Source organism: Diabrotica undecimpunctata, chromosome 8 (genome assembly GCF_040954645.1).
Source record: "Diabrotica undecimpunctata isolate CICGRU chromosome 8, icDiaUnde3, whole genome shotgun sequence".
Lineage (NCBI taxonomy): Eukaryota > Metazoa > Arthropoda > Insecta > Coleoptera > Chrysomelidae > Diabrotica > Diabrotica undecimpunctata.
In genome coordinates, this window is record NC_092810.1 from 101,041,799 (window position 1) to 101,065,597 (window position 23,799).

General features: G+C 32.7%; 2 protein-coding genes across 2 annotated transcripts in view; both read left to right on the top strand.

Annotated features, from left to right (window-relative positions):
• The window catches only part of LOC140447802 (odorant receptor 98a-like), an 88,901-nt gene extending 74,918 nt beyond the window's left edge, over positions 1–13,983 (top strand). The window contains exons 4-5 of the mRNA XM_072540667.1: positions 2,564–2,722; positions 13,902–13,983. Coding sequence (XP_072396768.1) covers positions 2,564–2,722; positions 13,902–13,970 — 228 coding nt within the window. The 3' untranslated portion in view covers positions 13,971–13,983. The remainder of the gene's footprint in view (positions 1–2,563; positions 2,723–13,901) is intronic.
• Positions 13,984–21,969: 7,986 nt separating this feature from the next.
• On the top strand, positions 21,970–22,890 carry LOC140449027 (uncharacterized). Its single transcript, XM_072542168.1, has one exon. The coding sequence runs from the start codon at positions 21,970–21,972 to the stop codon at positions 22,888–22,890; it is 921 nt and encodes a 306-aa protein (XP_072398269.1).
• The last annotated feature ends 909 nt before the right edge of the window (positions 22,891–23,799 follow it).

Genomic DNA, 23,799 nt, shown 5'->3' on the forward strand with positions numbered 1-23,799 from the left:
TACAACTGTGGAGATGGTATATCTAAATTACGCAGAGACATGGAGAGTGTAATCAACGCCAACTATAAATCAATTGAACGTGAGCAAGCTAGTTTTGTAAATTATTGAAGAATAAACTAGTAATGTTAATCAAAGTATGAAATTAATAAATTCTTAATAGGTATACTCAGTGCAAGTCATCTAAACAGCCGAGCTGGGTCTCCCACGAGGTAAAGCTGCAATAAAGTTTTTAAAAATAGGTTTAAATTTAGTACAACATAAATTAATTTGAGTATTAAGACAGTAAGAGTTTTTATTTGTTTCCCTTGTAATCTCCAAATCTTCCAATAAATCCAACTCTAAGTAGTTTTTCTTTTTACTAATGTCATGTAAAATAAATGAAGCAGTATTGATGTTAAAATTATCTCTACTGGATAATAAGTGTTGACCAAAACTTGAAGAGTTTGATCTTTTCAAATGTTCTGAAATTCTAGTACCTAACTTTCTAATGGTTCTAACTACATAAGAGGCATCACAATCATCACATTTTAATTTATAAATACCACTTTTGTCAAGTATATTTATCCTATCTTTGCTGTTGATTAAAAAGGAACGTAAGTGTTATGTGACTTAAAGGAAATTTTGATGTTTTCAATTATAGAAGTAAAAAGTTTAAATATTTTATTGGAAATGTTGCTAGTATAAGTAAAGCAGAAATATCTGATGTTATTTAAAGCATTTGGTTGAAGCAAACATTGTGATGAATATGCAAGTTTTTCTGCAATTTTGAGTTTAGCTCTATTTAAAAGCTTATGGATAATGTTGGGATCATAACCATTATTGAAAGCAACTGCTTGAGAGTAACCTATGAATGTAACTGTTGAAAGCAGCTGCGCCGAGCTTTTCGACAACCTCTTCAGGGCTTCCGAGGTCTCCGGAGCCCCAGATACTACTAATATATATATATATATATATATATATATATATATATATATATATATATATATAGTAAACTCGTAAATATTGGGGAAATCTGCAAGAAAGACTAACGAGTATCAATTGTTTCGCCGAACGTTTTCGCCAAAGAGAATTAATTTGGCTTCTTCAGGGCCGAAAGAGAATAAATGATAATTAGCTACCATATATTATGTATTAAAACATTATTGATCTTACCGTAACTTAGAATTGTAGAGTAAGAATATTAAAAACTTTGCTAGTAACATAGTGGTGTTTTTTGTTACTATGTGCAACAAAAGGTTTTTAAGGTTAAAAAAACTTAAAAAAAACCTTAAAAAAAACTTTTTTTTGCATATACTAACAAAAAACACTACTATGTCACTAGCAAAGTTTTTTAATATTCTAACTCTACAATAATTCTAAGTTACGGTAAGATCAATAATGTTTTAATAGATAATATATGGTAGCTAATTATAATTTATTCTCTTTCAGCCCTGAAGAAGCAAAATTAATTCTCTTTGGCGAAAACGTTCGGCGAAACAATTGATACTCATTAGAGTCTTTCTTGCAGATTTCCCCAATATTTAAGAGTTTACTATTTAACTTATCTGCAAAGATTAAATTTCTTTGTTTTGTATAAATATTGTGGATTGCGTATCCGACTTCAAATATCTATCTATGTAAGATCAATTTTCCCTTATTTCGGCCCTGCTTGCTTATGGGAATACAATACAGTGCAATTAACCTACCCTTGTTAGTTTTTAGCCCGTTGTGTTATTTTAACGAATAGCTCCAATATTTTGTTGACTGTTTTTTATTTATTTTAAGTGTCTATCGATTTTTTAAATCACTTTTATTCCCCCAATATTTTATTATATATATATATATATATATATATATATATATATATATATATATATATATATATATATATATATATATATATATATATTGGATTTGAAATTTCCGCGGGAGCTATATGTGGTTTCAGTTGTTTTCCGGGTTTGACTCTGCGTTTAATAGTTTTGGTTTTTTAGAAAAACCATTGTTTTGGCGATGTTTCGGCAAGGTCACACTTGCCATTATCCGGTCAGATTAGTTCTGCGTCTTCTTGATGATTCAGAAGAACTAAGTCAGATTAGTTACTGGAAAACCAGTTAAATGTCATAAATATCGACTAATACCTTAAAACATTGCTATTACCTAGTAAAAGCCTCATATCTCGATCACAAAACTAAAAAATATAATAGTTGGTTTATTATATTTGTGTTAAATATGTTATTTAAAGAGTAACTAATTTATTTAAATTTACAGGTAAAACCTGGTAAGTGATAGCATTTCTAACTTAAATTTAGGATTAGTCAGATAGGTGTCTCAACTTTTTCAAACTAATGATAGAATATTATTTTAGATATATGCATCTTTTACTAGAATACCTAATATCAAAAACAAGCTGACTGCTTAATTCACAATAAAAAACTAAACTTTAAAAACGTTTTTTCCCGATTTCGGTATTCCGACATTTACCTGGTTTTCGCAGTATACCGACGATATATTTTTCAAACTAAATAAAAAAAATATATAACTCTAATATCATTAATTATTATTGTTTGCTTAATTGTTTTAGGCATCTTTGTTACCTGATTATATATTTAGCAACAATTGGGAAAATCTTGAAAACAATATACTGAAGAAGGACATTATGTTTGTGTTAACGCACGCACAAAGAATACCCCAATTTAATGCATATGGATTGTACGATTTAAATATGATGTCATTTTTAAAGGTAAAAAAAATATCAGATAAAAAAACTCTTAAAAAGTATCATAACACAAGTCTACTACCAGACTTAATAAATAAGCATAATATATTGGAAAAATACATAAAATATTCTGAATGCCACTGAACCTCTAAAAATCATAGTAACAAGCTGAATTTTGCCGAGTATATTAATTTTAGCAGGGTATATATTAAATAGATTGGCGGGATGTCTTTATAACACTATATGGCGAAACAGAATTTTTTTTTGAAGTTTTTACCCCCTAGGAGGGGGGTAAAAACGCAAAAAAAATCAATTTACCAGAAAACTGTACTCTGTAGAAAAAAATATTTCAAATAAAAAATGTAGCTGAGATAATTTTAAACAAAAATCCTTATAAGCATTTTTCGTGTAGAATGAGCCGTTCTCTAAGAAACAACGCTTGAATCGACTGTCGATTTTGCATGTCAGTTACTTGCGCGAAATCAATGTTCAATAAAATCTGTATCAGCTCGACGGTAAAAATTCAATATTTTTTGAGTCAAGTGACCTATCGTCAAAATTCTAAATGCGTTTAAAAGGTAAAGAGTTCAGCTTTCATACGCAGTTTTTGTATTTTGCCGCAAATAAACTCAGATTTTATACAGGTTTCACATAAATAAATAAAAATAAAATTTTATTGAATATTGATTTCGCGCAAGTAACTAACATGAAAAATTAAAGGTCACTTCAAGCATTGTTTCTAGAAGAAAGGTTCATTCTACACAAAAACTGATAAATATTTTTGTTTAAAATTATCTCAGTTACCCATTTTTCATTTAAAACACTTTTTTCTACGGTGTACAAATTCTTGGTAAATCGATTTGTTTGTGTTTTTACCCCCTGCCGGGGGGTTTTAAACGAAAGCGCGGCGGTAAAAGTGGTAAACTTTTTTGCATCTTTTTGGGTGGTTCCATAATTAATATTCTCTGCAAAATTCAGCTTGTTCGTATGATTTTTAAGGGTCAACTCCCTGACGACTGGACTAAAAGATTAATATAAGAAATTAGATACACGAAAGTCAGTCCACCAAGGATTTCCAGACCATAATTGTATTTAAATTATTAAAATGATTAAATTAATTAAAAAAAATTAATACGTTTTTGGTACGTACCCAAGCTACTAGCTTGATTCCCCGTACATTAGCTTTATGAATTTCAGTGATACTCATACAATCACTCAAAATAGCGGAGGGGCACTATATTGTAAAATTATTTGAAATAGAATTATAGAACATGTAGTAACTCTTTGCTTTTTGTGTGACTCTTAATATTGTGGGTTTCCCATATATATGAGGGTTTCTATAGATACTGGAGTCGAAGTGCCCATTTAATCTGGTGATGGTGACATCAAGAAAGTTAATTGATCGAGAAGATTCTAGTTCCATGGTAAACTTGATATTGTGTTGGATTTGGTTGATTTTAGAAAGTAATTGATCAGCTGAGTTCATGTTACTAGATGTGAAGACTAAGCAGTCATCAAAATATCGAAACCCATGGTGTTTTTCAGGATTTTTCATGATCTGTGTGGATTCTAAATGACAGCTACCCATGGCTAAGCCATCAGGTTGTCTGTAATGTTTATTATTGAAAACAAAGAAATCTTGATTTAGGCAAGTTTGTAATAGTTGGATAACGGTGATAAAATTGGCTCTTAGAAGAGAGTAAACCGGATTAAGTGTTTCTTGTTTAGGAACAGAAGTGAATAGACTGCTAACATAAAATAAAATCATAGTGATGTTGGGGTGAAAATATAATAGTTGGAGGTTGTTGGCTAGATGACTGGTGTTTTTGACTGAGAAACGAGGGTTAGGATGGAAAAGTTTGTCAAGTTGTTAATGAGATTTAGTACAAATTTTCATAGAGTGGAAACTAAAGTTTTGATATAACTAACAACTGGACGAATAGGAATGCCCTCTTTATGTAGGTAAATCATATAGTCTGGCTGTCAATGGGTTCCTGGGTTCATGGAAAGTTTATAATATGTGGCACCATGTTCAAAGAAAAATATCTGCGAAATGTTTGATATTGCCCTTTAATTTATTTGTGAACTATTTTGAGGGATATATCGGTAAACTAAACTTATTATTGGAAAGAAAATTAGAGACTTTCTCATCATATAAGGTTTGGTCTAAAATCACTAGACAGTTTTTTTATCAGCTTTGCTAATAATTAAGTTATTGGATTCTACATTGTTTTTAGTGGATTTAAGAATGTTCAGACGATCATTGGATTTATTATGAAAAAAATAAGGAAAAAAAGATGTAAATTGTGCATGTTGGAAAGTGGAAGGTAAGCTAAAGGATGATGAATTATTAGTTTATTATTTAATGCTAAAAAATTAGAAGAAGAAATATTTTTGTTATTAAATTTGTTGATGGTGTTAAAACATAAGTTCCTGATTGATGTTTTTTATTTAAACAGACAGAAAAATTTTGGATGATGATACCTAACTCAATAGAGAGACTTTAATCCGGCATTTACCTCGAAAACTTACAAGCATTTCATCAATTGTGGCAGATTGACCAAGTCCGTATACACTTTGACAATTTTTTATGAAAGTATTAAATATAAATGAATTAGCTGCAGTTGGATCATTTTTTTGCGTTCCTCCCTATCTTCAGGATTGTCGAATCGGATAGCAAGTAAAAGAACAGCAAATCTTTTTTTTGCTGATGACTGCTTTGAAGATTTCTCTTCGAGTTCGATCTGTTGCAAATAAACGGTCTATATTTTCGTGACTGGAGTTGAAAATGGCAGAGTGAACAAGGAGTCCCAAAAAAAAGTCAATAACATCCATTTCTCTAAGATGATGGATAGAACTAGCAGAATATTTCTCACGCATTGATCGTAATTTTGTGTTTGTATTCTGCTCAATATGTTGTAGACTGTTATCATTAAACAACATATTCCAAACAGACAAGGGTATCGCAGCCTCGCCGAGCATTTTCGGCTTTGTTTTTAGAATTGGCACTTTTATGACAATGTTGTGTTTACGTGTTCTAGATGAGGGGATAACTTCTGACGTACACCACCTGTGTCGATTTTTGACATAAACATAGGTTTTGCCACTATCAATTACTGCTAATTCATCACAATCTGCAGGCTCATCAGAATCAGAAAATTCCGAACATGTATCGTGTTCAGGATATCTTTCAACAAAAACCGGTACCTTATATTATTCGGGAAACACTGATAACCAACATAGACGTGGAGTAGCAATTATTGTCGATACAGAGGTCAACAAGTCAATAGAGGGCTTTGTCCCAATCTCAGAAAGAGTGATGCTACTACAAATAAGGACATCACACACAAAACTAAATCTGATCCAGGTATATGCACCAACGACGGATGCAACAGAAGATGAAGTAGAAATATTCTACCAACAAATTGAAGATGCACTGAAAATGACAAAGAACAGGGAAATCACGGTAGTTATGGGCGATTTCAATGCAAAAGTCGGCAAAGGCAGAGCTGGAACAGTAACGGGAGACCAAGGACTAGGGGAACGTAACGATAGAGGCGATCGTCTAATACAATTCTGCCAAGAACAAAGTCTAATAATCACAAACACGTTCTTTAAATTACCAATGAGACGGTTATATACATGGCGCTCACCAGCAGATAAAATGGAAAAAGTTGTAAGAAACCAAATCGACTATATAATGATTAAAGAGAGATATCGTAACACCATCAAATCAGTTAAACATATCCAGGAGCAGATGTCGCATCAGACCATAACCCACTAATCGCTAATGTCACGCTTAAGCTTAAACGTATAAGAAAATCACAAAGAACTCCAAAATTAGATGTTAGAAAACTGAAAGAAGTTGATATAAAAATCAAACTTCAACAGAAAATATACGAAAACATTGATAAATTAGATACTAACCCTTACGAGATAAACGAACAATGGGAAACACTAAAAAACTGCCTCCTCGCTCCATGCAAAGAGATATTAAAAGAACCGACACGAAAGAAAGACAATTGGATGACTGACGAGATACTCGGCATGATGGAATAACGAAGACAAGCCAAGAACAAAGACAGTCACAATTACAAAATCATTAACAACGAAATTAGAAAAAAGATAAGAGAGACAAAACAAACTTACTATAAGGAAAAATGTAAAGAGATAGAGGATCTTCAGAACAAATACGACCTATTCAACATACATAAAAAGGTTAAAGAAATGGCAGGACTGCAAAAAAGAAACCACAATACAACTCTTTTAGATAAAAATGGAAATACTATGATAACGACTGACGAAAAACTAAAACGATGGGAAGAGTATATGGAAGAGCTCTTCGACGACGAAAGAGGAAACCCACAAGACTTGTCTTTCGAGGACAGAGAAACAAGTGCAGAAATTACAAAGGAAGAAATAATGTATGCACTAAAGAACACCAGAAACATAAAAAGCCCGGGGCCAGATCAACTGCCTATTGATATCCTTAAAATAATAGAAAATGAGTACATTGATGTCCTCTTAAAGCTTTTTAATAAAATTTATCAATCGGGTGACATACCCAACGAATGGTTGACCTCAACATTCATTTGTCTCCCAAAAAAAAAAAATGCTAGAGAATGCACTGACCACCGTACCATAAGCCTGATGTCTCACACACTTAAATTGTTTTTAAAGATCATTCATAAACGCATCTACAAAACACTTGATATGGATATTGAAGAAACTCAATTTGGATTCCGTAATGGCGTAGGTACCCGTGAACCTCTATTTGCATTCAATGTACTAATCCAGAGATGCTTGGATGTGAACCAAGATATGTACGTCTGTTTCATAGACTACAACAAAGCTTTCGACAAAGTCCGCCACAAAGAGCTAATGGACATCCTCAAAGCAAAACAAATACAACACAATGACCTTCGAATTATAACAAATCTATATTATAAACAGCAGGCACACGTACGCATTAATGAACACATATCAGAAGAGTTCGAAGTTAAAAGAGGAGTGCGACAGGGGTGTGTATTGTCACCACTACTATTCAATGTATACTCTGAAGAAATTATGAAAAGAGCTCTTGAGGGAGAAACAGCAGGAATCAAGGTCAATGGAACACCAATTAACAACATTAGATATGCGGACGATACTATCATAATAACAGACAACCTCCGAGACCTCCAAAAGCTAATAAACAAGATAGTTGAGTATGGAGAGGAATATGGATTATCAATAAACACCAAGAAAACCAAATTTATGAGGATATCAAAAACCCAAAATAATGGTGAAAGCCTGACAATTAACGGTAGTGCTTTAGAACAAGTTGAAAACTACCACTATCTTGGCACAATAATTAATCACACAAACGATTACTCCAAAGAAATCAAAGTTCGAATAGAGAAAGCACGTACAAACTTCAATAAAATGAGAAAGGTACTTTGTGCAAGAGAACTAAAATTGGACTTGAGAGTTAGGCTGGCAAGGTGCTATATTTTCTCGACTCTGCTTTATGGGATAGAAGCATGGACACTTAACGCGTCGACTGCTAAAAAGTTGGAAGCATTTGAAATGTGGGTGTATAGAAGAATCCTGAAGATATCATGGACCGAGCATGTAACAAACAACGAAGTCATGAGAAGAATCAAAAAAAGAATGGAAGTATTGGAAACCATCAAGACACGAAAGCTGCAATACCTGGGGCATGTTATGCGTAATGAGAGATACAACCTACTTCAATTGATTATACAAGGGAAAATCCAGGGCAAGAGAAGTGTAGGAAGAAGAAGAATCTCATGGTTGCGTAACTTGAGGGAATGGTACGGATGCACATCAATTGAACTATTCAGAGCAGCAGCATCTAAGATCAGAATAGCCATGATGATTGCCAACCTCCGTCGCGGAGATGGCACGTGAAGAAGAAGAAGATCGTGTTCAGATTCCATGTTATGGTCTTCCGAAATATCGTCTACATCCGAAATGCACCGTTTTGATGGCCCGCCCATAATTTTTAAAAATGCACGACACAGAAAAAAGTCACACCAACAGTCTGGCGTCGTCTGAGGAACTACTCTCGACCTAATTGTTGCGATAACTTTTTAGGAACTGAGAGAAATTTGTCGCAAATACACCTACTTGTCAAGCTCCAATAGTTTAAGAATTAGATAGAAGGACTTGCCTGTGGACGGTGCGAATTTCCAATAAAATATAATTTAAAATATGGAATCGTCTGTCAGACGACACCGGACAAGTTAAGGGTTAAAGGTCTTTTTTAGAAACCTTTCTAGGAAGGCAGTATTTGAAGCCTAGTTCATTTTTATCAAAGGTCACTGAAAAAAGTTTTTTTAGTCTAGGATAAAATAAAAAATGAGAGAATTTATTACTTTTATTGTTACTGTTATAATTTAACGATTGTGATTTATTTTTAATGTTGTTATTTATACCATTTTCAAAGTAAAAACGTTGTACGTCACAATTTATATAAAGTGACGTCACTTATATTTAAAATTTCCAGAACGTCAACCTTAGAGTTCAAATTTTCCAAACATAGCTAATAACTCTTTATATAGATAAATAGATTAGACAATTGTACGCAACTAATACGGAAATACCTCAAATTTTAATGACAGTTCAGCATGTGGCAAAATTGTATAAAGTGTTACCGCTTTTTTAAAGTAAGAATTTTGTTTATGTTTTGATTTCTTACACAATAATATGCAATAATAACTATTTCGCCACAACAAGATCCAGTTTTCTATCTCCCTAATTCAAAAAACATTGCTGATACCTTCTTTTTAAGACCAGTTGATAAGACTGAATTCATTCGAACAATTCGTAGTATAAAAAGCAAATCGTCATGTAGTACAGATGGATTATCTATTAAAATTTTCTCAAATCTTCCGCATAGTGTATTGAAGGTCATGGTCTCGCTAGTAAATGATTCCCTTGAAAAAGGTACATTCCCTAACTGCCTAAAGACTGTCATCGTTATTCCTCTTCATAAAGGTGGAGACAAATCTGATGCCTGCAACTATAGACCTATTGCCTTGTTACCAGCACTATTAAAAATTATTGAAAGGCTTATAAAAGTTCGACTTTGTTGAGATGTTTTCTGTGTTACATGAGGTATATCTATTACTAAATAGTAATCTCTCCTCCGCCACCGTTTTCTGCGACTATTCCAAAGCCTTTGACTGCGTAAATCATGACATTCTATTAAAAAAAAATAACTTTCTATGGAACTCGGGGTGTGGCTTTGAATTGGTTCAAAACTTACTTGGTAGGTAGGAAACAATTGGTTAGAATAAAAGACACCGACTCCAGTTGTAAAGAAATTGAGTGTGGAGTACCGCAAGGTTCAGTATTAGGTCCCATTCTTTTTTTACTTTTCATTAATGACATCACTTACTTGAAAATTAAAGGGAAAATTTTAAATCAGCAGAAATCTATTTGCTGATGATACCAGTATTACTTGGAGCAGCTCTAATATTTCAACGCTTCATTCAATTATAACCGCTGATAATCAAGGCTTGGTCAGACTCCAACTTACTTAGCTTTAACGTAGATAAGACAGTAGCATTATCTTATAAAGGAGTCATTCAACCCTTGCTTTTGAATGAGAGCCAAATCAGTATCGTTAATTCCGTGAAATTTCTAGGTATTCTTGTCGACAGCGATCTTAAATGGTCCTTGCATACTGACTCCTTAAGGAAGAAACTAGCCTCAGCTTGCTTTGCAATATGATCTGTTTCGAAGGAACTAAATTTATCTTCTCTAAAAATGGCATATTTTTCATTGTTCGAGTCCCATCTTTGATATGGGCTTCCATTTTGGGGTTCTAGTACAGCGGCCCAATTTGATACTATTTTTAAGTTGCAAAATAGAGCAATTCGTTATCTATTTTGTCTCAAACAAACAACTCATTGCAAGACCTACTTCAAAAATCACGAAATTTTGACGCTTCCCTCTTTATTTATTTTGGAAACGGTTTGTTTGATTCGCAAGCATCTAAACAATTTTCCCGATAGACCTGATCATGGCTACTCCATTAGAAATTCGGATTGTAATGTATATTTACCGATCCCGTCCGCTCAGCTAGTAAAGAATTCTATTCTATATAGTGCAAAAAAACTTTATAATCACCTTCCAAGAGAAATTAAATCCGCAACATCTTTCATTAAGTTTCGTAAGATGACAAAAATCCATCTCTCTGAAAGACCATATTATTCAGTTGACGAGTTTCTTATTGTATAACAAAGAAACAAAATTAGTATTGTTTATAATTACATTTGGGTGTTTCAAGCAGTGGCTACAATTTGTCTCATTTGTTGTTGTCTGTACAAATTATGTAAGTGATACAATAATTTTACTAATTTTAAAATTGTATTGTTCTGTTTTTTTATTATATTTATTTTTGTTTTATACTTTTTGTACTTTTTGACTGATTTTTTTTAGCTTTGTCCATAAAATTGTTCAATAATTTTCACTGACAATAAAGCATATTTCTATTCTATTCTATTAAAATGTTTTCCTATGTATTTTAGTGTGTTGCACTAGTCTTAACACTAAGTGTATTTACTATTAATATAACAGTTTGACAAATAGTTGACATTTTAAATAATTCCTCACTTACTATTCTGGTGTTTTGGCAACGCTGTGGGGTTCTGACGTCGTAAATCTTGAATAACGTGCAATCATTTTTATATAAAAAATTCTATAGTTAACGTTAAATTTAATAGAGGTTATATTGTCCAATCTGTCCTAAAACTTAATTCAAAATGTTTTTTAAGTTATCAAAACCTATGAAGTCAAGAAAAGAGTCACACGTTCCTGTAAGTTTACAATTTATGAAGTTTAGTCTGGTGTAATGGTTACAAATCTCCTTGTTTAAGTTGGGCGGTTATCTTTAGATTGACGGAAACATTTCCTGGAGTTTTATCCTACAAAAAAATAGGGAAGACTTGTTTATAAATATATATGGAGACGAACCATGTATCTAGAGTTAAAGTGCTTTCATTGGCTAAGAGCATGGGCGGTTTACCATAAATCACAAAAATTTTATTTAAAAAATATTTTATAAAAATCCCTTATATAAATAAAAATACCCTTTCGGACTACATCACAGAACGTTTTAGAAATGACCATTCCATCATTAGTGCATTAAAAAGTAGTCCACCCTGAAGTTTTGTTGGAAAATTGTAAAAGGGGTATTGTTATAGATAATGAACTAAAAAATTATTCAATAAGGCCCTATAAGATTGATGTGTTAAATTATGTATGTGCGGATTTATTAAATATAACATAGAACAAAATAAATGATGTAACAAAACAATTCATATACTCATTCCTAATTCCACCAGCATTATATTGCATTATTTATTCTGTTCTTTTTCTGTATTTGAATTCATTAATTTTTCAGTTTATTATCGATTAATCAGATATATGTTACGATGTTTGCCTACTTACAATAAAAACTTTTGTTTAATTGCATCCCATCCATAACAATACCTTTTCCACAATTTTTCAACAAACCTTCAGGGTAGATTACACTCAGTGGCGGCTGGTGTGTTAAAATTTTGGGTAGGCCAAGCCAGCAAATTACAAATAGTTATGTGTAATCAGTGGCGGATCCAGAGGGAGGTCATGACCCCCTCCCTCTAAAAATATTTGAAAACCCACTTATCCTATTGGTGGTAAGACTAAAAGTGACGCATCAGAGAAAAGTAATCACCCTCAAGACCTCCATGACCTCCCCAAAAAAAATTCTGTAGCCGTGTGTGTGTGTAATACATATTTTTTTTTGTGAGAGTGGGAATCTTTTTTTTTCGAATTTCACGATTTTTTAAATTTATTTGGGCAACCGTGCACTTGTTTGCAATTGTGTTGTTTGTTTAAAAATATGTTACAATTATAGATTATATTACATATTTTTTTTATCATAATTTAAAAGAAAATTTATATTACAATTCGATAATTACGTCACAAGTGACAAGGAATGATCGGCGTAGGCCCGATCGTCTGGTGCCTAAACAGCAAGCATAAACACGACAATATAAATCATTGTCCGGCAAGCTGCTTAACTTCAAACGCTTTTTCTACGGGGATCTTATGTGAGCTGGGTCGGCCAGTTCCGATCGGGCCTATTAATGATATTTAAAATGCCTGATGAATACATGTTTTTCAATTTTAAAGCTCTTAAAACTATTGGGTAGGCCCGGCCTATCCTGCCTATCCCCAAAAGCCGCCACTGATTACACTTTAATCCCAATATATTGATGTTTACCACTGTTATAACTAATCAAATTTTAACATATTTAATTATACATAATGTTGGCGATAGTCCCATTTGGACACATACTTCGAGTTACATTGACTGCTTTGTTCAGACTTCCGTCCTAATGCATCATGTCCATCAGTTGCTATCAACAAGTTCTCATACATATTTTTTCTAAGGGCCAGCAACCCCAGTATTGGAGTCCTATGTTGCCATGAAATAAATTCCGTCTATAACTTAAAACATCCGAGAATATTATCAGCAATAATTTAAGTTAACATTCCTATTTAACTATATTTAAAGTATTTTTACCCAGATATTTGGTGGCTTTAAACATGTTAACCTAGTAAGTATTAAATCGCATTTTTTTTATAACCCTAATAAAAATTTAACTTTCACGTTTGCTTTAATTAAAGTGGTAATAATTATTTTAGGATAAACACTAATGCTAGAATCGTCATTCCAAAAACGTTCTGTGATGTGATGTAGCCAGAAAGGGTTTTTTTATATGATTATACCTTTGATAAAGTAATTTTTAAATAAAGTTCAAAATTAAAAAGATTTATCATTTTCGATTTCAGTGCTGGACTGTTTAACCAATTTATTAGTTTTGGCGACAGTGATATACCCTCCCGGTGCTTTATAATTTTTCAAAGCGAATTTGATAAATTTTATTCATAGTAAATTGAAATTTTTTAAGTAGTTCTCAGGCATATTATCTAATCTTTGATTTATGTATAGCTTACAGGTGGCTGTGTATTGTTTATTGGAATATAGCACCCTTGAAAGCTACTCAACAATCTGACTGTTTTTTCTAATATATTAGGTCTAGTAATTCTAAAAATTTTCGAATTAGATAACACAAGATGCAATTATATAATTTTCTACAATTTTAGGTATACCTGCATAATATATTAACTTTTTTCATTTCAGGTAATAAAAGTTGCGTTTTCATTTTATACAGTTTTGTCTGCAATCGGAACAAGAAACTCGGAAATATGAATCACACCTTAGGAATAGGAATATTATTAGAAATTTTATGTAAGATACCTACCATTGTAATTGCCTACAGTAATAACCATTAATAATTTTACAATTGCATTATCGTTGTTTCTTTTATTAAACCTAGGCCACCTTAAAATTGACTAAATTGTTAGTTTGATATGTTTTGTAGATTTTCCCCTATCCTTATCCTTTTATGGTTGTTTTTCAGCCTATGTTTAAAGATTAAGAACACACAGAACTGAATATGCATACAAACGCGTTCAACCCTGCCCCTAAGGAACATATATGTATGCGGTCATGTATGATCAAATCGGTCACACAACGCTATGAAACAGCTTTTGTTTTTCTTGACTGTGACTGTTGTTTTCGACTGTCACTTTTTCGAACCCTGTTGCGAAAATCTTCATTTAATCATTGAAACACGCCAATAGTTTGTCTGTTTTATTATCTAACTTTTCGATTTGTTTCTTTTTTGCGACTAGAGCGTAGCTCTTGATAGCAGAGGTGTGTGCAGTTATAGCATTGTTAGTTCTACTACTATCTTTGTTGTAGGAGTATTATTTGTTTTCTGTTTTGGCACTTTTGAGCAGTCTGTGCTCATGTCTTTTTGACAGTCGCTGTTTTTGTACTCCAAATGTGTGCTCCCCATAAAAGTTTCATATTTTCAATAATAATACTGCATTAGGTATATTTGTTGAATTGTTGTTAATAATACTGACCAGTTTTTATAACAAAAGGTTTACTTATTTCTTTACTAGACAATAAAAAGACTACTCCATACATTTTAAAATTTTTATTAACCATTAAAATTATTTTGCTTTAATGAGAACTTTAGTGTAAATTTGACAAAAAAAAAGAATTGTTGTGAATAACAATACTTAGAACAGAATCAGCCAAAATCACATAAATAAAAGTACTGTTAAAATATTGTATGACTTAGAGATTATAGAAAACATCACAGATTTCTTTCATGTGGTTTTTGCAAGCAAACGCTCCGCACTTCACACAAAACTTTCTAGAAGATTTGTTAAAATTAGATTATTTTCTATGCCCAGCAATAATTAAGCTCGCTTCCTCATTTCTTTTGGCAACCGAGGAATTGTTAAACTAACTTCAATTTGTAGTCGGAATAATTCCCAAGCACACTTTTCAAGAAGGTCACTGCGTTTTATTTTCTACTTGGGATGATTAGCCTTATACACGCAGAGGGTGCTTATGCCATAAATATTTAGTAAATGGTAATACACAACCATTGGGCAATGGCGTGTATTTCTTCCGACGTTATAATTCTGACTACCATATCCACGCCGATTTTGGTGTTGTTATAATCAGTGATAATTACTGGCTTTCTATCATCTTCAGTATCTTCTTTATATAGCATCATCATTGTGCATAGAGAATATCAATACCACCGACTTTTTTTGAGACATATGACACCACAGTACCTACAATTAGCTTGGAAACCAAAAAGAGACGACTTAACTTCTCAATTTTTCTGGGGCAGAAACTCTTGAGGAAGCTCTAGTTTTTGCTTAAAGTACCCACATATGTAAGTTTTTTCTTCAGTAAACTGTTGACCAATAATAAACTGCTAAACCAGTCGCAGTCTGCCGTAATATTACGACTGGTACCTGCGATGGACTCTACCAACCGAAGAGTTATTTCGTTACTGGTATTTATTCAAATTTATACAAATTTCGTAAAAATTTGTATAAACCTTCCTGATTTTTTTTGGTTTTCACGTAAATTTCCAAATTGAGTGTGTAAAACATTTTTGCGTCTACCAGAGCAAATGTTTTAATGCCATGTTTGGCTGACTTCGTTGGGATGTACTACTTAAACGCACAACGTCCTCTAAATGCTAATAGTTGTTTATCTATTGTAAGATACTCACTAGGAATGAAGTTATTTTGAAAATTCACCAAAAATATTTCCAGAAGTTCTCTAATGGGTGCAAGTTTATCAATTTCTCTTCGCCCTGTTCTTTTCTCCACATCATCAAATCGTAGACATCTTATGAGAAATCGAAACCTTTTCTTGCTTATTGGCAGGTAGCATGACTCAACTCCGGATCCTTGAGAATTATCCCATAATTTATGTAAATTTTTTCTGGAACTTCTAAGAATACCAATCAAAAACCGGATCCCAATACATGCACGAATTTCACTGTTATTAGATTGTCTACAATCTTGATTTTTTTGGTAATTGCTTCGTATCTTTTCAATAAAAATATTTGTCGAGACAGTTATTACTCTAATAACTGTTTCATTTAAAAATAACTCCAGGCAAACAATTTTAGTTCCAACAGTGCTTGCGTTTCCTTTTGCACCAGGTATAAGTTTAATGAGATTCTGAGAATGGATACGAACTTTTAAATTGGATCTATTCTTTTTCCATTTAGTCACCCTGTCTTTTCATATGTAAAAATTTAAAGGACGTGCTTTAGCACAGTCGTCTGACGTTCCTTTATCTTGGACCATTTCATCTTGCTCCGATGTTTCTAATTCAGAGTCTGTTTCGTGATCACTCCTTTCAGCAAAATTAACATTCACATCTAGATCATCTTCGGACTCATCATCACAGTATTTTTCCCCACTTGATATCTCCTCAAAACATCAAGACCAAACATCCGGGTCGTTGCTTTGTTCCACCCGTCTTCTTTTATTATCAGACAGTATTATCTAAAATATATCACAGTAGCATCAGTGGACACGTGGTCTACAATTGTAGACCAGTACTGTTCTATGCTTGACAAAATACTCAGTTGAAGTGCCGAACACAAATAAAACCATAAATTAGAATAAGACGCCCGTTAGCAACAGCTACTGAGATGCACGCGCATGTAACAGAAAATTACAGAGATATACAAGTGTTTGAAAAGAGGTTGTCGACGATTGTAAACCACGTGCCTAACGTAGGGTTAAGCTTGTAACTAAAGTTATTTAAGGCACGTTCAATAAGGACCTGTTCAGCCATGACCGATTCAGATACTAATTTATTTATACTTATGATTAGGTTGTTTTTTTTATATATTCCACCTTTTCTTAACTCATATCCTTAAGACTTTACTGGCTGTGACTTGCTTTTATTTTTTTTTTGTTGTTTCTTTCTATTTATCTACTATTCCACACATCTTTTTTACGATGATGTTGTTACACTTTTAGATTGGTAAAAATCGTCGGTAAACAATAAAGATATTTTGATGTAACTAAAGCTACTGTATTTGATTTTTCCCTGGTTCATTTTTTACGAGAACCTAGGAAATAGCTGGTAACTCCCTGTAAAGTTCGATATATCAGAGGAAGGTTAATAAAATCTGTGTTTCACCTTATGTCTGGTGTTATGCCGTCCTTAACTTCTACTAGTTGGTGCTCGCCTTATAGTCTTAGCGATCATGACCGAGTTTAAAACAACACCATTTAACGTCTCACGACTCTTGGGCAGAGCCATGCTGTCGACGTAAGCAAGGGAAGTACCGTTTCCCTATACTTCGATATAAGAAAATATATTATTAATTAATATTTAATTATTAACAATATTTTTTTAATCTTAGTTTATTTGCACCTGTGTTAACAGAAGCGCTTCTTAAATAGCCGCACTTATCCTCTTCAAACGTTGCTAAGGGATTGCTGACCTTAACCACTGGTTGTGTTGAATTATGCGGGAATTTATAAAACAGGCAGCCCTTCCGAGGCAGCCTTCTACCTTTATTTACTTAGTAGCAGTCGATGTACGATCGGTGACGACTGACGGTTAAAAAAATTGTAAATTTTGTGCTGATTTTCTTCTTTGTTAATTATCATCTCCGCAATGGAAGGAGCAGTTGAAGAACTATCGTGTAGGTTTGCGAACAATATAGAAAACTGTGTTTCTATTGTGAGTTGTTTATTAAAAAAAAAGGATTTTTAAGTCAAAGTTCTTAAGAGAAACTAAATATTATGAAGTCTAGTAGGTCAATGAACCTCATTAATTTAGAGACAAAAGCGGAAAAATCGGCAAAGAAATTAACCAGGCATTTTCACGTGTGTTTATATATGATAAGTATGAATCGTTAACGGGCTGAAAAATTGTATAAATTTGTTTTTGCTGGCATTATTTACTTTTTAATACAAGCGAAAAAATACATTCCAATTTAGTAAATAGTAAGGGTCTTTTAGTATTACAATTAAATGAAAAAACATTCGGGACATATCGCATTAAATATAGGTTGGACAATCATTTGGAAATAAGCCACACACTTCACAACAAAAGGTTAAAAAAATAGGGATGTGTTGAAACGATTCATTGATGTAACTTGTTTCTTAAGAGATCATGAATTATGTTTCAGAGGTCATAATAAAACAAGTGAATGAGCCAATCGCGGAAAATATATGGACCTTGTAAATTTAATAATAAAATATGATGAGACCCTACAAAACAGGATGTAGCCCAAACAGGATCCAAAAAGATCTAATTAAATGCATTCATTGTAATGGATCACATTAAAAATGAGATTTAAAAAGCACCCTATGTTTCAGTTGTACTTCATAAAACAACCTGTCAGTTTCGTTTGAACCTTCGTAATACTGAGGACCGGTGTGAGAGTGTGTCTCTTATTCAATCGAATTTATGTAAGTTTTAATTAGGTTTACGTTAATTTTAAGTTATTAGTTTAGCATTTGTACTGTAAGTATTAATATTTACTACATGTTTTTGATTAATACTTAACCCTGGGATGTCTCAGGGTAAAAATGGTGTAGGTGGCAAAGACCCACCTCTACAGGATCAAGTTGATAACATGTTAAGTAATATTCACGTCGAAGAAATTGTTTTTTTTTGGGTTAATAATTGTAATAATACTCCAAATGTTTTGAATTCCAATGATTTTATTAGTAATAATTCCAACATTAAATCTATTGTTAATGATGGCAATAAAAACTTGCCGTCTACAACTCAACAATATAAACAATCAAGTCATGTTTTAAATACTTTAAATCGATTTAGCGATACTGATACGGGGCCGTATTTTATTTTTGTTCAACATACTGATTTAAATTTAGGTCGTCTTCATCCTATGAAAATAGGAGAAAAAATTAAGTTCTCTCGCGGATTACGATAAAAATATAACTGAAATTGTTAGTGTTGGCAGGAATAGAATTAAAATCGAAGTAGATTCAAGACTGGTTGCAAATAAGCTGGTAGAAGAATTTTTTTTGAAAAAAATAATTTAATTGCATTTATACCTAATTATTTGACAGAAAAAAGAGGTTTAGTTCGCGCTGTTGACACTACTATAAGTGAAAATAAACTCCTAAATATTATAAAATCGAATGTAATGGTTAAAAAAATCCAAAGAATGACTAGATTAATACAAAAATCAATAAAGCCCGGTCGAGGTATATGTCAGCCCGGTCATGCAATGTTACTAGTGTTTGCGTTATGGTTATTCGGCTACTCAATGTAAATAAAAAAAAGGTGCAAAAAATGTGGGAATCAAGAAAATAAAGATTGTCCCGAAAAATGTAATACCTTTTGCGTGCATTGTCAAAATAGGGTCACGAATCAATTTTCAGAGAATGTCCTGAATATCTTAAGCAGAGGAAAACGAAAGAAACTATGGCTAACTTGAACATTTCGTTTAAGGAAGCTCAGAAAATATCTGATAATCCAGGTTATTTCAGCCTTGTTCAGAAGAATAGATTTGCACCGTTAATCAACTCTGACACGGAATTTCCCCCACTAAAATTTGATTCTACTCGTCAGTTCAATTCTGGTACAATTCATAAGAATAACAATATTCTTAAACATCATAAAACTTCGGTAGTTAGCCCTCCCAAAAAAAGAAAAGAGTTCCAGACTAGTTTCTGTGGTGATCCCGTATTCCAATTCGGACAACCTGAACCTGTAGATGAATTTAGTAAATTTATCACTCAGCTTAGCGTTACTCTTAAAATTTTATTAAACAAAATTTTCAATATTTTGTTAATGCTTCTTTAAATATAGCTTCTAATCTTTAAGTCAATGACATTGAATTTGAGAACAAAGTTAAAGAAGTTGTTAATAACATTTTTACTTAAAATTATTCATGGCTATCAAAGGTATTAAAATGATTCAGTGGAATATTCGATCACTTAACGCAAACAAATTTTCTTTACATCAGTTACTTCTTGAAGACCATTTTTATATAGCAGTTTCATCGGAAACTTGGTCCAAACCCTCAGATAATGTTTGTTTTAGTAATTTTAATACAGTAAGTAAAAGTAGAGCTAACGGATACGGTGGAGTAGCTATACTTATATCAAATAACATAAATTACGAACCTATTTCATTTGTTAATAATTTCAAAACTTGGAAGTTTGTGGCGTAAAAGTATACGATTTTAAGTTTATACCGACCAGTAAAAGCAAAAGTATCAGTGCAAGATTATGTCAACCTTTTTTCACAAATTAACAATGACTGTATTATTTCTGGGGATTTTAATGCGCACCATGTATTATGGGAATCAAATGCATGTTCTTCAGAGGGTAATATATTAGTGGAAGCCTTGGATTATTTTCGTTATTTAATTATCGTAAATGATGGATCGGCTACTAGGGCTACTCCTCCAGGTCATGCCAAATCTGTTGTAGATCTCACCATTTTATCTTCCAATTTATGCTTAACTTTTGACTGGACTGTTATACAAGATACATATGGATCCGATCACTTTCCTACTCGAATGTCTATGAATAATATTAAAATAGAAAATATGAGGTTTATATCTACAGTTAAGTGGTCGATAGCTAATGCCAGTTGAAGCCAGTTATTAATACTACTAACGAGATGATTTTATTCTTATTAGATTCTATTACAAATGCAGCGAACAAATCTTGCACAACAATTAAACATTCAACTAAACCTGTAAAAGTTCCTCCGTGGTGGGATGAGGAGTGCCTAGCTGCTTAAATTTTAAGGAAAAATTATTTTAAAAAGTTTAAATTTAATCTAACTCTTTTGAATTTTAATGAATATAAAAGAAACGAGGCTATGTGTAAACGTACTTTTCGCTTAAAAGCTAAATCTAGCTGGGTACAGTATTGCTCTTCTCATAATAGGCAAACCCCTTCATCAGACATTTGGAAAAGGGTAAATAAAATTCAGTCTCAGAAAAAAATTATTATTATCGATGAATCAGCAGTTAAACAACTTTTATCTGAAATTGCTCCCGACTCTGTTCATTTACCAATAAAAATATCAGAGAACCATATCGATGTCCACTTTTTACTCACTCCTATCACTCCGAGGGAACTTACAGCAAACATTAAAATTTCAAAAAATACATCTCCAGGTATGGACGATATAAACTACCTCATGTTCATAAATCTTCCCTAAATTGCTATGTAAGATATTTAACAACATTTTACTAAAAGGAGATAATTGTGATTGTCTCAAGCAATGTCTGGTCATTCCTATACCTAAAATAAATGATCGTACTTCTTTAAGACCCATTTCTCTGATGTCATGTCTATTAAAAACACTTGAACGGATTCTTAAAACTAGTTTGGAATGGTGGTGTGAAAAAGAAGGCATATTCCCGGTAGCTCAGTTAGGCTTTCGGAGAAATAAAGGAAGCATCGACTGTCTGTCACAATTAACTACTGATATCGAATTGTCCTACTCGAATAATAATTTTTTAGCAGCACTTTTTCTAGATATTTCGGGAGCATATGATATTATTATCTTAAACTTACTTTTCGAGAAACCAAGACATATTAGGGGTCCCAACTAGATGTGCACAGGTATTGGTTAATCTATTTGTTAATAGACAAGTATTCATTCGGTGCAATTGATTGGTACAAGGTTAGTTTATCAAGGTTTGCCGCAGGAATCTGCGCTTAGTCCTCTCTTGTTTAATCTCTATATTATGGATCTACATGGTATGGGAATTAATTGTAATATTTTAAAATACGCCGATGATTTCTGTCTTTACACTTGTATAAATTCTTATCAGAAATGTATTGATTCAATAAAACGAATTATGTACAGTGCAAGACAATACTCTCTTAACCAAGGGTTGGAACTTACTTCGAATAAATCCGCTGTGGTGTTGTTTACTCCTCATCGCTTACCCAATATATCCAGCATTGGAATTGATAATCTAAGTATACCTGTCCAAAAACACTATACTTATCTTGGCGTCACACTTGATACTAAATTATCATGGGAAGAACATATTAATAACTGTTTAATTAAATGCGAAAATAGCCTAAATGTTTTAAAAGTAGTTAACCGTCACCAATGGGGCGCTGACCCTAAGGTTAATAGACTTAAAAAATTAGACCGAATCCAGTACAAAGCTCTACGTTTGGTTTTAGGTGCACTTAAATCTACACCTACTAAAAATCTATTAGCCGAATGTATGGAACCTCCATTACATTTAAGACGTCTTTTTTTAGCTGAAAAGTTTATCCTTAAATGTCAAAGTAATAACCAATCCTACCTATTGCAAAAAATATCCGACATATCTGTGTCTAACTTAGTTGACAAATGGTGGCATAACATAAAATCTCCAACTTTAGCTATAGCATTGCCTAATGTTTCTTCCTATTTAGAAATCCCAGCTGAAACTTATTTCTTTCACTCTAATTTCAATATTCTTTATTCCCAAACCAAAGTTTATTTCCCTACTTTTGATGATAACAACGCCATTCAACTTCATAAACAACTTGCCAAATTTGATAAGCCATATAGGATTTTGACAGATGGGTCAAAATCCCTTTTTGGAGTTGGTTGTGCGGTATATTTTCAAGACAATCAAGAACAAATTATGTTTAAATTAAACCAACAACGTTCCATTGATTACGCAGAACTGTTTGCAATATATCAAGCTCTGGAATGGACTTTTGAGAAAAGAATGTCTGATCAACAAATAATAATTATGTCGTATTCAAAATCTTAGTTGTCTGCTTTAGATAATTCGCATAAGCATTTATACAAAAACAGTATTATCGTCAAAATTTTATAAAATCAACTAAAGCTACTTAACAGAAATAATTGAGTGTCTTTCATTTGGGTAAAAGGACATGCTGGTATCCCGGATAACACCAAAGCAGATTATTTTGCTACAGAAGCGGCTTCAAAAGGACTAGAAATTAGCTGGCTCAATAGAAGTGATTTAGTCTCGCTGCATAAACAAGCATTAAAAGAAAACTGGGAAATTGAATAGAATGCTTTTTGTAAAAGAAGTAACAACATTTATACAAAAATTCACCCTGTTTTACCTACTGCGCCTTTTGCTGCAAGAAGTCATCCCAATAGAAGAGTATATTCAATGTTTGTTAGATACTCTGATTAAGAGGAGAATGGGAATGAACTCCGACATAATAGACTACATAGAACAGAAGAGATTAACATGGTACGGACATGTCAGAAGAGCAGACCAAAATCGGTGGATAAATAGAATAACAGAGTGGAGCCCGATAGGAAGAAGAAAGAGAGGCAGACCCCGAAGATCTTTCAGAGATGAGGTGGACGAAGCAATGAGTAGAAGAAACCTACAGGAAGGGGACTGGCTAAACAGGAAAAATTGGAGAAAACGGTTGAGTGAAGGAATACAGTGAAAACTGTGGAAATCCTTGTATATATATATATATATATATATATATATATATATATATATATATATATATATATATATGTTAGATGCCTTGTTATTCATGCTACTGTGAAAGCATATCTTCATAGATTTAATTTAAGTGAAACAGAACTTTGTAGTTGTAATGGTAACACTGACGATATCAATCATTGGATGTTCAGGTGTATATATAATGATGCTGCTATTAAGTATCTATTGGAAAATCTGATAAAA

Bases quoted from the DNA above. Each gene is read 5' to 3' on its own strand.
- LOC140449027 (XM_072542168.1), top strand. From the start codon at position 21,970: ATGTACAGTGCAAGACAATACTCTCTTAACCAAGGGTTGGAACTTACT.